This window comes from Cololabis saira, chromosome 1, assembly GCF_033807715.1.
Source record: "Cololabis saira isolate AMF1-May2022 chromosome 1, fColSai1.1, whole genome shotgun sequence".
Lineage (NCBI taxonomy): Eukaryota > Metazoa > Chordata > Actinopteri > Beloniformes > Belonidae > Cololabis > Cololabis saira.
The window spans coordinates 23,067,605-23,084,384 of NC_084587.1; the positions used below are offsets into that span (position 1 = coordinate 23,067,605).

General features: G+C 38.4%; 1 protein-coding gene across 1 annotated transcript in view; it reads right to left on the reverse strand.

Moving 5' to 3' along the window:
* Nucleotides 1–1,472: 1,472 nt before the first annotated feature.
* nr3c2 (nuclear receptor subfamily 3, group C, member 2) overlaps nt 1,473–16,780 on the reverse strand; it is a 90,020-nt gene continuing 74,712 nt past the window's right edge. The window contains exons 8-9 of the mRNA XM_061718415.1: nt 8,821–8,978; nt 1,473–8,082 (exon numbers count right to left, since the gene is read on the reverse strand). Of these exons, the coding sequence (XP_061574399.1) occupies nt 7,927–8,082; nt 8,821–8,978 (314 nt within the window). The 3' untranslated portion in view covers nt 1,473–7,926. The remainder of the gene's footprint in view (nt 8,083–8,820; nt 8,979–16,780) is intronic.

Genomic DNA, 16,780 nt, shown 5'->3' on the forward strand with positions numbered 1-16,780 from the left:
CCAGTTAATATTATAGATCCATGGGGCTGATCTGTACTTGCAGTTTAACGCGTCAGTCTGCATGTGCCAATTGAGCAAAAATTGTTTTATTTAAAAGGAGAAAAGGTGGACGCTCCTGGCATGCCTGCTCTTTAAAAGCTTTTATTTACTGCTAAATCAATTATGTACTAAAATAACGGCTGCACCGCCTAAAAAACAGGTATGTTACGGTTAAAATCAACCTTTGTCAGGAAAAGCATAATATCATCATCCTCTTAGGATAATAGTCATACTTTTCATAAGTATGACTATTATAAGTTTTTCATAAAACAGAAAATTTGGTTGAGTTGTTTTTGTTTTTGAGAAATTTGAGAAAAGTTATAGACTTATATTTTTAGAGTGTAATGTTATGGGACCTTTAAAGAGAGTTTGGCGGAAATGTGGATTAACAGGATATTTTTAAGCCTTTTGAAATGCTATCAGTCACTTGAGGTGGTTTCTTTAGATGAGATTATTAATCAGTGGTTTTGAGTATCTTTTGAACAAATCTGGATGTGTGTAGACTAAAAATCAATGCAGACGTAGCTGTCCTCTGCCTCCTATGATGCAGTGTCCTTCAGCCTAAAAACCACACCACACCATGACTCAGCTAAAATAAAAACTCTAGAGTAGTTTACCTGCTAATCTGAGAAACTGATGCAACCAAATGCCTCCAATGTGTCTAAATTTCCCAGATGTTACGCTAACTTAACACTTTTCTGGTTTTCATGTGGTTCTTTCAAAGAGCAAAGCACAAATATAATCAGAGTAAGACCTGATGTATTATTGAGGCTGAAAACTCTGTGGGAATTTGGAGAAAAGTGAATTTCATATATAAAGGAGAGAGTGTGGAAAGGGAAGAGAAAAAAAAAGCCTCGGCTCAGAAAGTGGGCCACAGAAGCTGCCATGTGCGCGGGTGCAGCCGTGAAATCAGCCTGATCCAATAGATTCTGTTTATCTGGCACGACTACAAGTGAAAGCAATTGGAAATCTGGGGGAGATTTGGAGAGGGCTGTTATTTGGGGAGGAGGGGGGGGAAATGAGCAAAAAAGTAATACTGTCTGCTCTACAGTCTGGCAAACCAGGCACTTGTTCAGATCAGCCTTCAACCAGGTTAATGGTGATTTTTTTATTTTTTTTCTCTCCACAGGCAGACTCTCATTATTAAAGTCTCATGGCTTTCTTTCCATTTCCCTTTCTTCCCTTCATCCCTTCTCCTTGCGATTCCAGTCCAAGCTGCTCTTTCTCATCGTTTCCACTTTTCAGTGCTAACGCTGTTTTAGGGGCTCATTATCTTCCCCAAGCACCAAAATGCAGCTGTTAACAGTCCAATCACATCAACTTGTTTCTACAGGGCACCTTGTCTTTTAGCTTCTGCGCTTTATCTCAACAACACGGTACACAACACATTTTTTGAAAAAACGACGACAAAAAAAACCCAGATTGGCATCAAATGATGTTTAATGGTTTTATTAGAATCTTGCAATAGTTGTGCCAACACAAGTATAGCAATATTTGCATCAAGATATACAGTAGTGACAGGTTTCAAAAACGCTTTATTGGTTTATGGTGAAGGAGGTTTTACTGTATGTTTGCTAAGAAACTTTGTGAGTAAAAAGTCACTTGGAACCAGAGGGGGGGAGCATTAGTCCGTATTAATAATTAATGCACTGCCATGGCTGTGGAGATATGGCTTAGTATCTCTGCACCCGATTTCGCGACCCGGAAAAGTAAACGGCAATGACGTGATTCCACACACACAGTGACAAAGCCTCAGTCGAAAACAGCAGTTAGACAAGTTCTGAAACAAATTAGCCGAAATGGAAACTAAATTTAGAGAGACAACTTTGAAGATAACACAAGTCCTTTGAGTATGAGCGTTGGCAGTTGGTGGATTGATGAGTGTTAAATAAACTATACATTAATCATGTTCCACCAAAGAATCGGTTTGACACTTTGGGAAGAACTCTTACTCGTTTTTTGCTTTTGTTTTGTTTTTGTTGGCAAAGTGTTGGATAAGAATGTCAATACCACTCACAGGTCATTCTGTTAACAGAGCTGCTCCAATTTAGACTTTAATTTCTCTCATTTTGTTGCAGTAACAATGGTCAAATTTAAGATTATTCACAATGCAGCAGAAGTACAGATATGAAGCGAGAGAGTTCCATGTCTGGTAAGCTCGTCTCTGTCCAACACCGTCGGAGCCTAGCTAGTTTCTCTGTTCAGCGTAGTCCTCTCTTATTAATCTTCCCTCCATGTTCATTCCAGGTTAAAATAATAAAATATCCTACAAACTTTGTTTACAGAAAAGTCGGGAAGTTTTCTAAAACCGCAACAAAAAAAGAATTTTGTTCATTATTGATTTGTTTTAACCTTTTTTAACAGACACAAATAGAAAGGGAATGTTTTCATTGTCTTCACTGACGGATCTCAATCCATTTATAAAATGTGAAAAAGTTGTTATAGAGGAAAAGAGAGGCATAAAACTGAATAGGACATACAACACAGTTCTGGGAGATTGTGCAGTGAGCAGATTAAGGATTGCGAGGTGAGGGTTGGCTGTGGGAGACCGCTTTACCTGACAAATCTGTTGCTTCGCATCGATGCCTTTTATTAACCATGGAAAGCAAAGAGGTGTGATCAACCTCCATGCAAAGCATCTCGGGAAAGTAGCCTTGGCCCAGCTTTATGTATATTATTTTCTAACTTGACAGGATTATCCAAGCAAAAGAGAAATTATTCTGCTAGGTCACTGCATGTACAACTGGGGACATATGGCCTCGGTCTGTCCAAGCGAGGATGAGTTGTAGCTCATCACTCTGTGCCAAACTCTATCAGAGAATTATTGATCAATTGAAAATACATATAGTTTTCAATTCAGTTATTATATTTATTTATTTTTATTCGTGATTTATACCTTCTTCATGCTGTTCAGGAGTTCAGGATCCTGGGGTTCTGCTGCAGCCGACCCCAGCTGTCTTCAGGCAAAACACTGGTTGCCACACCATGTTTTCTGTTGTTTTGGGTTTTTTTTCTGTTGACCCCTGAGAGAAAACTGGAGTACCCGAAGAAAACCAATGCAAGAACTGGAAGAATGGGCGACCTTAAAATGTGTATTTCTATTAGTGTTTAAAGACAAAGGCTGGAAACTCCTTAGAAGAGCGTGACCTTCCAGCCGCCAGGACAAACCCTCATGTCACCTTGACTGAAACAACCGCATAGGGTTAAGACTATTTTTAGAAAACCATTGTAACTCTGTGACAAAGATGATGGAGATCATCAAGGCTGTTGTCAGTGAAACATGCAGCATCTGGGGTTGCATTCGTGCCTAAGACATGAGTGACCTGCATCCATTGAGGCAGAGGCATCCATTTGAATGCTTGGACAGACATATGCTATCTTTAACGTAACTTATTTTTCAAGTAGGTCAGGGGTTACTTGACAGGAGAATGTAAAACCTCATTGTGTCTCACTTACAACAGCTGGGCTACATAAACACAGAGTGCTTCACTGTACTTCCAGCAGGCCAAATCTGTCTGGAGAAAATGTGTGTTATATAACGAAGAGGAGATTTTAGAATACTTCCTAACTGTTTCTTTTTTGTTTTTACCGAGCCTGGTGTTATTGAGATTAAAATTTAAAAAAGCTCTGTAAACACAACGAGTAATTATAATTTAAATTTAGTCAGTGTTAACGCCAATCCCTTTGACTAATTCCCACAATACTCCATGATATATAAAGCCAACGCAGAACTGGAGAACATGTTTTTCAGGTTCCTGTTATAGCTTATGTGGATCCAGGAAACGCAGGACCCTTTGGTGTTTTCTTATTATGTGTCTCATAAATCTGGGAAATGAGAATAAACTCCATCATACCGCCCAATATATTTCACTTTCAAAACAATAGTTGTCAGTCCCGAGCAACACCGCCTCAAGTGATGCTGGGGTCATTTATCGGAGTTGCTCCAGCTTTGGTTTCCAGTCCTGGTCTGAAGCTTCTGCGAGCCATCTCTGGTTGCAGGGTTTTATTTAGTGGTGTCAGTCTTCTCCCCCAACTTTCAGAGAGGAAGTGAATGAGTTAAAAAAAAATGCCACGTTTGACCAAAGCCCCACCCAGCCGCCCGGAAAAAAAGAAAAGAGGGGTCATTTTGACAATATTAGTCTTCTCTGAGTCATAAAGTTTATTTATGTGGTTTAAGGTTGTTTTGGTAGTTAGTGCAATACGTCCAGTTAATAACTGGTAAAAGAGAATCCGGAGCTCAAACACCGAGATTAAAGTGCACTACAGTCACCGAGCCAAAATAACATCATGATAATTTGTGTATGGGCACTAATTGGTATTTTTGAGCTAAAAAGTCAAGAACTTTCTTTCATGTATCCAAGTTTAAATAGTTTGTGACTTATTGATGTTTATTACGGTGCTTATTGACAATACCACCATGGGTTAGGAAATCATGTGAACAGCAACAAGGATCCATCACTTAATACATCTCGTTACAAAATAAGAAATCCTTTTTTGATTATTTTCTTTTTCTTGAATCATGTGAACATTGATGCAAAAAAAAAAAAAGGTAAATTAAAAAGAAAAACAATTGGAAAAAAAAACAAACTCTTTACTTAAAAAGATCATAAATGTACTCTCTCTAACATTCAGGTAGTAATTTCCATACGTTTCTCACAATGTTCGATACATTCATTTCTCTGTTTTGGCCCTCTGGTGCCAACCCGTGCTGCAAATTCTTCTCTGTGACCCAACACACAGAACATAGCGAATGGGAAACACTTTTTTTTTCTTTTTTTTTCTTCTTTTTTTTCCTTTTCAATATTTCAGCAAGATGGTTAAAGTATAAATGTTTTATACTGTACTCAACATAAAGACTCGCTGTATTATTTACAATATATACTGTAAAATTGTAAATCAGGTGAGATAAAAAGGCACAAGTTTCCCTTTTTTAAATACAATGTAAACATCTCATCAAAAAGCATGCAATAATATTTCATTTTACAAAAAGGATATCATTTTTAGACAAAGTACTTAAATATCGTTTTCCAGCAAAATATAATTCTCTCAAAAATACTTTCCCACTCGTCCTATGAACCATTAGACAGTTTTCTTTTCTCTCTCTCTCTCTCTCTCTCTCTCTCTCTCTCTCTCTCTCTCTCTCTCTCTCTCTCTCTCTCTCTCTCTCTCTCTCTCTCTCTCTCTCTCTCTCTCTCTTTTTAGTTCTTAAGAAGGGCAAAATTAAGAAAGAGAGATTAGCAGGAGGTGCGACAAAGACGTATTGTAAAATGAGGCCTTTCTGATCAGGTACTGTCCGAATATTATTTTAGCGGGGGAATAATATTAATGAATAACTAAAAATTAATGTTCATACCAAGCATAATCAGACTGAAAATGTTGCCAAAAAAGCGGCTCATTATTTAAGCAATGAGCATGTAAAACTAGAGAGATTACCGAAAAAAGCCCAGATGCCAGCAAAGCCTTATTCCCAAACCAAATGGGGGAGGGGAAAAAATGTTTTGGAATGACAGTTAATAAATTGTCCTCTGCTCTCCTAGTACAGGCTACCTTTTTCTTCCTGATCCCTATCACTCTCCAAATTATTTGAGTAGACTTAGAATGACACTGTGAGTGTGACGTTTCTATCGTTTTGCATGCCAGTTTTCAACTACGACCACGAGGAGAGGTCTTTGTAGTGTTGCTATGATATCATGAGAACTCAGGCCACGAGTATAGTTTACAAACTCCCCGCTGTGCTACTAATGTCATGTGGTCTAACTTTAGGCTGGATGAACATGCAGAGATTCCTCCCCTCCCCCTATTATCACAGTTGCTTAAAGGAACAGACAATTCCTGCTAGCTGCACTAACGCCTCATTTCACATTGTATCTTCTCTGTGCAAATCTACATGTGGGAACGGTGTATGGCTAAACCTATAGCGTCTATGCATAATACCCACACTAAGAAGAGCAGATAAACTATTCACATGCTTGCCAGGAAAAAAAAATTAATAATAATAAAGACACATACACACAATCTGAAGCCAGACTTACTCCATACACGCTTGTAAATACACATTTACAGGGCATAGTAACTGGATAGCAATCACACCTCCCCACACACTAGTTTTCTTCCCCAGCAACTCTGTCCCTTTTCAGTAGCATCGTAGTAGTGTTCCACAACCATTCAGAGACCGGTGGGGTGTGAGATACGTTAATGGTCCAGAAGACTGAGCTTGCCATACACAATTTAGTAGAACTTGGCCCAAAACAAGAACAAAAGAGAGCAAGTGAATTAGAATAAATGATCGTATGAACACCATAGTCTGTTCTTCATCTAGCATTCACCAGCACGTACCTCAAAACATCCTCTGTATAATAGTTGAGTAGAATGTGTTTTAAGAAGTTATTATCTGTACACGTTTGCCTGGTATTGATGCTTTTAGCTGTAAGCACTGCAGTGTCACGCTCCATTTCGGATAATATCATCTTTACAGAGTATGTGGGTTTAAATTGGTGTCCATATAGTGTATCGTATGGACTGTCTACAAGTTACTGTACATGTTATGTCTTGCCTGGCTTTGTAGAAATGAAGCACCTTAATGTAAAATGACTGGCTTGTCAAAAACTAAACCATTACAATGCAGCTTTATAAAATGCTTTTTATTATTTCTGGGAAGAGTAGATAAGTGTTCACAAAGGGCTGGTTTTGCTTCATTATGAGTACAAACAGACATTTGGACAGCTGCTCTGGAGATAACACAAATGACAGCTATTACTATGGATGCACCTCAGTCAAATCCATTACCAGCCAACTATTACTGAAATTGTTTCCGCAAATGCATTAGTTCATCCTGCAGCAATTCTGACCCTTTTTTTTTTCTTTTTTTTTTTTTTTTGGTAATTTTTGCAGAAAGGTAAAATCTTGCATCAATATTGTCTTAATTTGAAACCAAAATATCTCCAAAACAATGACCGTGACATGGGAGTTTTGACGTGTGAGCTTTCTGAACGCCGAAGAGACAAATTCATTTCAAAACAGCTTAAGCTTTGCATATAAGTTCTGATTGTTTTACTAACATGTTTCAAACTTTAAAAAGAACTCAGTATGTCAATGTCAAGTATGGGTGTTATGATTCAGACTGAGATTCAAACTTGGACTTTTTAGGATTATTATAATTATTTAGCTTATGATGATGCTTGTATAGCCCTTGGGTTATCTTCAGATAGGCCTTTAACTGTACAGTTTAAAATGTTTTTACCTCCTTACAAAGACCATTGCCCTATAGATGTGTTGCTATGCTGCAAAGCTAATCTTAAACTGGCATATCTTTTTTTTTTTCTCCAAGTGCTATTATTTGTGAAAGTCGGCATAAGCCAGAGTTAATATTTGCAAAAACAGTTCTATTATATTTGTAAGGGAATCTCATTTTAGTGCGTGCATCTTTGTGTTGTATGAAGTCATGTGCACAAAGGTGTACTGATTTCTGTCTACTCTGTGTGTATGTAATGAATGTACCTAATGCATTCTAAGAAATGTATGGCTTTATCTCCGTAGGAAATACTGTTATCTTGATCTTTGGGGCAGGGATGCATGAGCGTACTTCGGGATGTTTTATCACATTAGTCCTTCTCATCGTGTCATGCTTGACTTCTCAAACTATTCACAGCTCTGAAACCCTCCACTCATTGCAGGGCGAAATCCTCCTTCCTCTCTTTTGAGTTTTTTTTTTCTTTTCTCCTGTCACCTCGTCACTTAACTTTGCTATTCAACAGGAGCAGGCCGGCTCACTAGGCGACAGGGTGCGGGCCGGCGGTCGAGGCCTTTCTTGCACGTTTTCTCGTCCCTGAACTTCGTTCTCTTCTGTTACAGTTCTTAATGCCTCTTCTGTCCCAGCTGTTTCGGGAGTCACTTCTTGTGGAAGTATATTGTGTGAGTGAGGCCTGACTCCACCTTTGGTATCTGGTCACTGATGATCTCCACCAACATCTCAGGGAACTCCACCTTTAGGGCCTGCGATTCGCGAAAGGTGTAGAAACAGAAGTCCAACAAGTTCCCCACCAGCTGTACATCACAAACACATAATACAAAAACGCACTTTTGTCATATGAATGTAAAGGGATGAAAATAGTCAAATTACATAAAAATCCATATTTTCCTTCATGCATACTAATTAGGACATTTAGACATTTTGTTTCAGTTATAGATCCCTTTTCAGCTCGACTTAGCTGACCACTGGGGGGCACTACTGATTGCTTTTTCTTTTTTGCAGAGCCTTTCTTTAAAGAAAAGGTCAGCCATTTAGCGCTAACCCCATTCACTCTAACATACGAGTCAATGAATTCTGGCCAGTTATCTCTGTGACCTCTCACTTGCTGATTCTCACCTCGAGGCTTTGCATATGCTGTTCTCAAATGCACCACATGACCTCGGCACAGAAACATAACTGGGATTTTAGCATATTCCCCACAGTGACCACTCTGTACACCGATCCGATATACTGAAAGCTGGTATTGATCGCCTCCTTTTCCATTCACCAATACAACCCAGCCCCTGCCTCTTCCAAAATAAACTCCCCCTCAGGGATAAAGTGAGATGCAATAATACTAATTCAAAACCCAACAGCTCCATTAACTGTTCAGTGTAGCATTGTTCAATTCTGTTCTAATCACTCCACATTTACATTGAGAAAAGACTCCTGAAGTGCATGTGGACTGCTCCCTACACAAGGCTGCGACAGGAAGCCTGTCCAGCGCTGGATGCAACTGGCACATGCACTGGAGGACGGCCAAGGATACTTACATCATGCATGGCATCCAGCAGCTTGGTGAGCTGGAAGAAGCGTTGCCAGGTTTGACCGGAGTTGTTGGTTGCTTTTCCCACTGAACGTCGGAGCTCCTTGATGTAATTAACCCTCATCTCGTCAAATGCTGCTTGGTTCTTCAAACCCTCTTTGGGAACTGGAGACAGACAAAATCCCTTTATCATCATCTAAATTTAATGAAAAGAAGCACTGCTGTATCTGCCTGGTTGAAGCAAATAATTAATTAAAAACATAAATTACAAATGATTATTCAAAAAAATATATAACATTATTAAGATTGATTATATATACTCAAATATTGTTACAATTTCTTCCCCAAAAATTCTAGATAATTCATCCTGAAAGATTTTTTTTTTGTTTAGTGCAGGTTGGGTTAGGCTGTGTAAAACATGACTCATCATATTTGTCACTTGAAAGATGCCCTGACTTGATTATTTGATTTATCATCAGTCTGTCAAGCATTTATTATTTGGACTTTACAGTAATATAGTTATCACTTCTGAACATGTTTGCATATCTAAAAATCAAACATACACTCGTTTCTCAGCATAGATTTTTAGGGTTTCTTTATAAGTCATCAGTGTTTATTATATTTTATTTTTGAGAGATTTATGTGGTTTAAGTAATATTGGATGAGCAAATGAAAATCTGATGTTCAGAGTTTCTGTTTTTATTTTTAAGTGTGCACCTTTTCCATAAAGTATGCTATTTAGTAAAGACAGTCGTGTTTCAGGAGAGGGTTGTGTCAAAAAATACATCTGATTGAAACTAACAGGTACAAGTACAAAATGAATATTTCTTCAATGCCTCTAATGATCAACTTTACTCTATTTTAGAAATATAAACACGAATTTAAAGTCAGCAACAATCTTGAAAACACTAAGGAAAATCTTTTCTGTGTGGGCCGCTCTGGGGGGGTCATTTAGTTCACAATGCAAATGGACTGAGAGATTGGCCTGCATTGCTCGCAGTAAGTCAGATTGGTTCTGAGTGGGAGCTGAACTCTGCCAAGTGGGCTGCCCTTCGTCACAGATTTAGGTCATGACTTTTATGGACAAAATATCTCAGCACAACCAACGGGTGGAAGGCGTACGCCTTGGTGGCTACTGGATCTATGCCTTTTGCAGATTATGTCGTCTTGTTGAGGACATGCAACTAAAATCTCCAACTGCTATTGCATCATTTTGCAGAGTGGCAGAGATGAGAGTAGGAGACTTCAAGTCTAAAATCCCATTTTATTTATATGCTGATATTTCCAATCAGCGTATTAATAAATTACAGGTGGAGGCATCAGGATTCAGAAAAGAAGGGGAATCCACCAAAGGCTTTTTTTTTCTCCCAGTGAGGATGGGTTGTCGCTCATCACTCAGTACCAAACTACATAAGAGCTTTATAGCTGAAGCTCATCCTGAAATGTGGATTTGGTCCCAGAGCCAAACTATCAGGTATGATGACTGTCACTCCTATGGATAATTGAGATTCCTCAAAAATTCTACAATGACAGTCAATGAGTGTTGATCAGTTTAAATCTTTTTAGTCATTTTTCCATTTTTTGAAAACCTCTTCAGCCAGGATTGGGTAGGTAACATTAAAGCAGATGGAATTGTTTTGTTTTTTTAAATATTCACAAAAAAAGAAGTGAGAAAAAAAATGTTGCACTGAAGACAAAAACTGGAAACTAAATAAAGTGCATTACAGTCCAATAAACCTAAATTAACACCCCAGCTCCAGGTACAGTACACACTCAGCATCAGCAGACCACAACGTCTAAAACAACCACAGACTGCTGAGCAGTTGCAATCTTTTTAATGTTTTGAAAGACTTGACAGAGATTTCTCTTGATATTACTCTGTATCCTCAATTCCCAGTCAATGAAAAGTAAAATTGTAGGGAAGGCTGATGTAACAGCTGATTCTGGTATTAAATGGTATTAAATTCTGAATTCAATGTTTACATATTCTTTATACAGTGGAGTTGCATCCAAAAAGCATTTAATGTTTTATCCATACTGGAGCCAACCTAGATACAACCTATAACATCAATATGATCGATATTTAGACAAATATGAAGTGTAAGATCCTGCAACTGTTATCGGTTTGTATTGAAATATACAATTTCTTTTCGTGCAAAATAAAAACAGTTAGAGATATGTAAGACTACAAAGCACATAAAAGCTATCATCGGTTAACAGATAAAGAAACACCTCATCTCTCCATGAAGCAACTATCAAATCAGTCCGACATAACGCTTAAGTTGCTGAAGGTCTGCAACCAAGACTTTGCAAAATTAAATTTTTTCAAGACATTTTGCACAGTTGAGGTACCTCAATTAAGGGGCTTTTCCTTGGTGTTTTTCATTTATAAAATGTCAGATTCATAGATTAAAAAAAAAAGTAGATATGTATCCATTATTGCATTTTGTAACAAATTCTATATAAAGAAAACAACACAAAAAGACAAAAAAATCAAACACTTTTTCCACTTGGTGACATTCTGGCACTGTAAATTCCAAACAATTAACCATTTTAGGTGGTATTTTGTACCTTTCTCTCTACAAATACTTTCTTAAGTTGTGCAACAGTCCGTGATGCTTTTTTTATTTACAAAATTCTTCACATATTTTCTTTTGATTCTCCTTTCTTATGAGATTTCCACCTGCACAGAATAAAGTCAAAAGAAAATAAATAGTCTGTTGTGGTTTGTGGCTAAATTATATTAGTTTAGCAATATTTCACTCTTTTTTGTTTGCACAGAAAATAAATGATCATAATTCATGTAGTATAAAAACAGGTACGGTCAAGTATTAGTTTGCGTTACAACAAAACAGGAATTCAATAGCACGAATAGGCAGCAGTATTTAAACATGCCCACTGATTACAGATACTGTGTTGAGAAAAAAACATAAGCCACAGTTTCCACATCTAACATCCCTCACAGAGGAATCTGACATGGCGAAACACGTCGGGACTAAGCTGTGGTATTTGTGAATCATACATTTAGAAAGCAGAATGCACATATTTAATCTGTTATAATAAACAAGCTTATTTTTCTACCATATGTTTTGGTAGTCTGAGAGTCTTATACATCTAAGCCACTTGTAGGAATGCTAGCAAAAACCTGACAGGACCTGTTGGAATTATGTAGCCCAGACAGACAGATAAAGGCATGTCCATTGTCTGATAGGACTGCAGGAGAACAGATCATTGTGGGTCAATAACTATGTTTGTGAGTGTTTGGCCACGTCCTTTTCATACCCTTTTTTATCTCTGACTGTGTAATCCTTTTCATCGTACACTGGTGCACAAACACCTCTGGCTATACATGAAGCTGAGGAAAGCAGATACGAAAACAAATTGTACCCTAGTGGAGAGGCTGTGTTTTCTGTGCTATATTTCATGGTTGACATGATGAGAATGTGCTAAAACCCAGCGCAGTGCTTGAACCTTTTGTTTTTCTCCCACTGACCCACATTCACCGTGATTAGAAACTGACCAGCATTCAGGGGTGTCTCCATGAGTGGCCCCAAAATAGAGGATTTATACCACTATAATTGGTGTCAAATTGATTTTCTCTGCACCTTTTCAACTAGGCAATATTTCCCAGAGAGTGTAGCTGCATTATAAATTGTAGCTAATGATATATTTTTTTAAATAATATGTCAAATAAAAACACCAATGTAGCCGGGAGATGCCAATCACATGGATGTTGTTAAAGGAGATGCAGTTTCCTGCTTCTGGTAGCTGGTACATAACTGACTATCAGGATAGCTTTTAGTTCCGATTTATTACCTGATATTCTTCTTTAGGATTGTTTACAACAAGCCCGTATCAGAAACACGGTAACAAGAACGTAAAAGTTAAGGACTTGTCCAACAAAACATGCCTGCATAAATGTGATGCAAAATGACTAATGACTGGTAAGCAGTGAAATAACCACATTTGTAGGCTAGCACACTTGTAAAAAAATTCCTGACCCATCTGTAACAAGGTTCATCAGCTGATTTAGACAGAAAAAAATATATAGTTCAAGAACAGCAGAAAAGAATTAAGTATTTTTGGAATACATGCTATATATGTGTTTGTGTAGAGGCGAAGAGTCTAACTGGTTTGAACAGGCCACTGCTCTTGTACCAAATCCAAATAGGGTCATGAGACACCGCAGGCTCAGTGGAACCTTAGCCAAGGTCAGAGAGGAATAATAGCCCTTGTCTCTTTTCTATTTTTCCTGCCTTTCCTCTGTGTGTTTCACTCGTTCACCCTATGTAGCATACAAAGAAATTTCTACAAGCCCATCGGCATACGAGCACGCACGCACGCACGCACGCACGCGCGCTCGTGCGCAAGCGCGCACACACGCACACAAACACTGGACTACTCGCTCAGTTGACAATTTCTGACACCTTTTCTGTAAACATTTGTATTGCTTCTCCTTCCAAAAGGTCCAACAATAATATCTGAATGACTGTAACTAAAAGAGCTTCCCGCAGTGCTGCAGAAATCCTGCAGCAGATTGCTTCTCCTTCGAAAGAAAAAAAAAATCATAAGTGCTTTGCCAAACCTCTATATATTCACTTCATCTTGTGGTATTTGGAACAGACATGACAAAATGAAGCACAGTATGATTATTTTCTTCCTCTCCATCGCTCACATTTTACAGTTATATTTTGACTAAATCCAATAACCACAGCAGATTGAACTAACTGTGGAGCACTTTGAATCCCCTGTTTTGATTCTACATCCCCGCTTCTTTTATCCACACCCTTTCTTTCAAAATTCCTGCCTGGGTTTGAAGGAAGTGCAGAAAAATAGCGAGTCTTGGAGCCCTGCCTGGTGCTTGACTGGCCTTTATTAAGTACAGCAGGGCTCTCTGGAAAATCTCCAGAGGACCAGTGAGGAGAGGAGAGGGAGGCCAGAGCAACAGAAGGAGCAGCTCTGCCATCCCACCACTCCCTTTGTCTTCCCTTTCTCCCCATAGCTGTGCACCTGTTTCTTTCTCTCTGTCAGTTTTTCACATTTCCTACTTTAAATCTCTTTTTTTTCCTCACTGTGTTTCTTATTTTTGCAGTTTTCCCACTTTTTTATTTTTCCAACTATCGAATTATAGCGAATTGGAGCTCCCTAATTGAAGAGTTTATTTCAAAGAAATAGTTTCACATTGACTCTCCCACATGTCACAATCATATGAAGCTTAAGCCATCATTATAATAAAAAGTTTACTAAATGACTTCCCCTCCTTTATTTGCCATTATATTCACCCTTCACGTGTTTATGAACTATATTAACTGAGTCAGTGCAGAGGATTCAGAGAGGGACATGAATGCAGTCCTCTGCAATGAAGAAATTGCCTAGTTTGCTTATTGCTTCAGTTGCTGTTCCTTGTTATCATGCTACAATCAAAGAAATGTTGGCACAAACTGCATCTGAACCAGCTCTGTTGATCTCTACTGTGATCCTGGTCTGTGTTTGAAGCTGCAGCTGCAGGACTGCTGCATATGCACCTCTGCTGTGCAGCGACAATGTCCACCCTGTCACATGCAAAGCTCCACAGACCTACACAGCTTGTTGCTCACTTCTGATTGTACTTTGAGTCAAAGCACACTGTTTTACTTTGTGAATTTGGAAACAAAAGGGAAAAAAGTAAGAAAAATAGGAAAAGGGAAGGATGTCTTTTCCCAGTTTCATTCCCTCTAAACTAGCTTGTTAAAACTTTTCTGTTTCACCTTTTTGGTCAAATAGTTTCCTCAGATGGATCAGAGCTAGGGCCTTATTTACACGCAAATCTCCCTATTTTAATCTATTAAACACTGGCTCCACCAGCAAAACAAGTGTTACTGTGGCACCAACTCTTCGGTGGTTCAGATCTTAGAGCCACTTGCATCATGGGCTGATGGGAAGGTTATGGAGATCAACCAGACCATTTTGTTATTGTTTGAATAGTCGATGAGAAATTTAATTTGAATAGTGATTAGAAATGGGTATGCAAGACTCTACTGGGGCAGGGCTAATCGATTTAGGGATTGTTCCTTAGCGAAAGGGGTCCAGCAGTGCTGGTTGAGAGGATATTTCTGGCTAAAAATAGAATAGCATACCATGTAGTTGGTTGCAAGACATGATTTAGAAGTATTACTTTTTTTCTCCTTAGAAATATTCTGCTTGGTATGCTTTTAACATGGAGAAAGCAAAAACAAAAACAAGATAAACCAGACGAGGCAGATAAAATAAATAAATAGATGAAATAAAAGGTTTCATCAAAAGTCCACAGGAGATGGACAGAATCTTGCAATACCTGTGCTTTGGCTTCTGTAGCTTTGCTTTCATAGTGTATATATTCAACTGATTCGTCCTTCATCCTGAATGCTCTAACTGGAAGAGTGCTGATGAATACAATGTTCCCAAAAGCCCTGGAGGCCCCTCAAAAAGTCATGCATGGGTTTCAAACCATAAAAGGTTGGCCTATTGTTCAGAAAACGAAGAGTGTAGTGACAGCTGCCTAAAAGGTAATTTTTTTAAATTATTTTTAAAACGATTTTTATCATCATTATTTATTAAAATTCTGCAACATCACAATTTGCTTTTGTCACGAAATAATTGAGCACTATCCATGGTCCTGAACAGTGAAAAATATTAAGTATTTTAAATGTCACTAAGCTAAAGGTTTTATGACAAGTACCTGTATGTGAAAGCACATGCTTATCTAATGATGTAGGCTGATAAACACTCTCTAAGCTCAACATTTTTCCAACACCTGAACAAGTTGTAAGCAAGGTCACCCTCACTGAAAGCCTTTTATCTTCGGTAAATGACATGCGGCAAAGGCAGCCTGTGTCGTTAGTGTGGTACCTGCAGCAGATTATCTTTAGGTCTGTATATTTGTGACCCCTCACCTATTTTGTGCTGCTATTTGTAAATTGCTTTGGTTATTATTGAAATGAGCTGGCAGTGTTCGAGTTCATAAATTAGTGCATTGTTGGTACATCACTCCTAGAAGCAATCATTTCCATCTGCTTTTTTCCCCCCATTTCTTTTCTTTTTCTTTTTTCCTTTTGAATTACAGCCTCAAGCTCCTGCCTTTAGTGTTGTGATCTCAGTCAACAGTGACAGGTTGCCTTGTTCCTTCTAGGGCCGCACACGCAGGTTTATGACAACAGCCCCCCTGGCTGCCTGCATGTTTGGGAAGTGCCATCAATTGTAATGGATTAAATAACAAGAGTTGGTGCTTGGATTGTGTTTTCCTTTACATAAATAAAGACATACTTCGTCATAAATTCATACCAAAAACAGCCGCAGAGTACTGGATAATTATTCACCAGATTGATAGAAATACATTCTTTGCATGAAATTCCTAGATTCCCCTCCCAAATGTGTCTTCTCAAAATGTTCAAAGAAAACCTACACAACTTGGACAAGTTTTGTGTTCCAGTTTAGATGTAACTACTGTGGTTACTTTTTTTTAAACTACAAAATATCTGACTTGACACTTAAGTCTCAAAATAAATGTAACTGTTACGATTGAAGTGACAGAAGCTTTTGATACTGTGTAGAGGTTGGTGGGGGAAAAAATAAACCATATTCAGTTTCCAGCTGGAAAACATAGTCCAAAATATTTTACCTGTGAGGCTGCAGTGCCTATGGGTGCATTCTGTCAGCGCGTGGAAGCACCTTCTTCAGTGATATGGATATGTTATTTACCATGAGTAATTAAAAATGAAGTATAGACCTTTTACTTTGCCTCCACTACACGTTGCTGCTTCAACCAATGTATACAACATCAAACCCGTTTTCACACTTGTGATATGTGCTAAAGGATTATCAAGAATGAGATTAAAGCGTGATCTATCATACTTTACTTGTGGGTGCTGGGAGGGCAGCTCTTGCCAACACTATCTCAAAGGTGCGTGTTGGAATAGAACTTGAGACCCCTTATCAGCACATTTCGTATG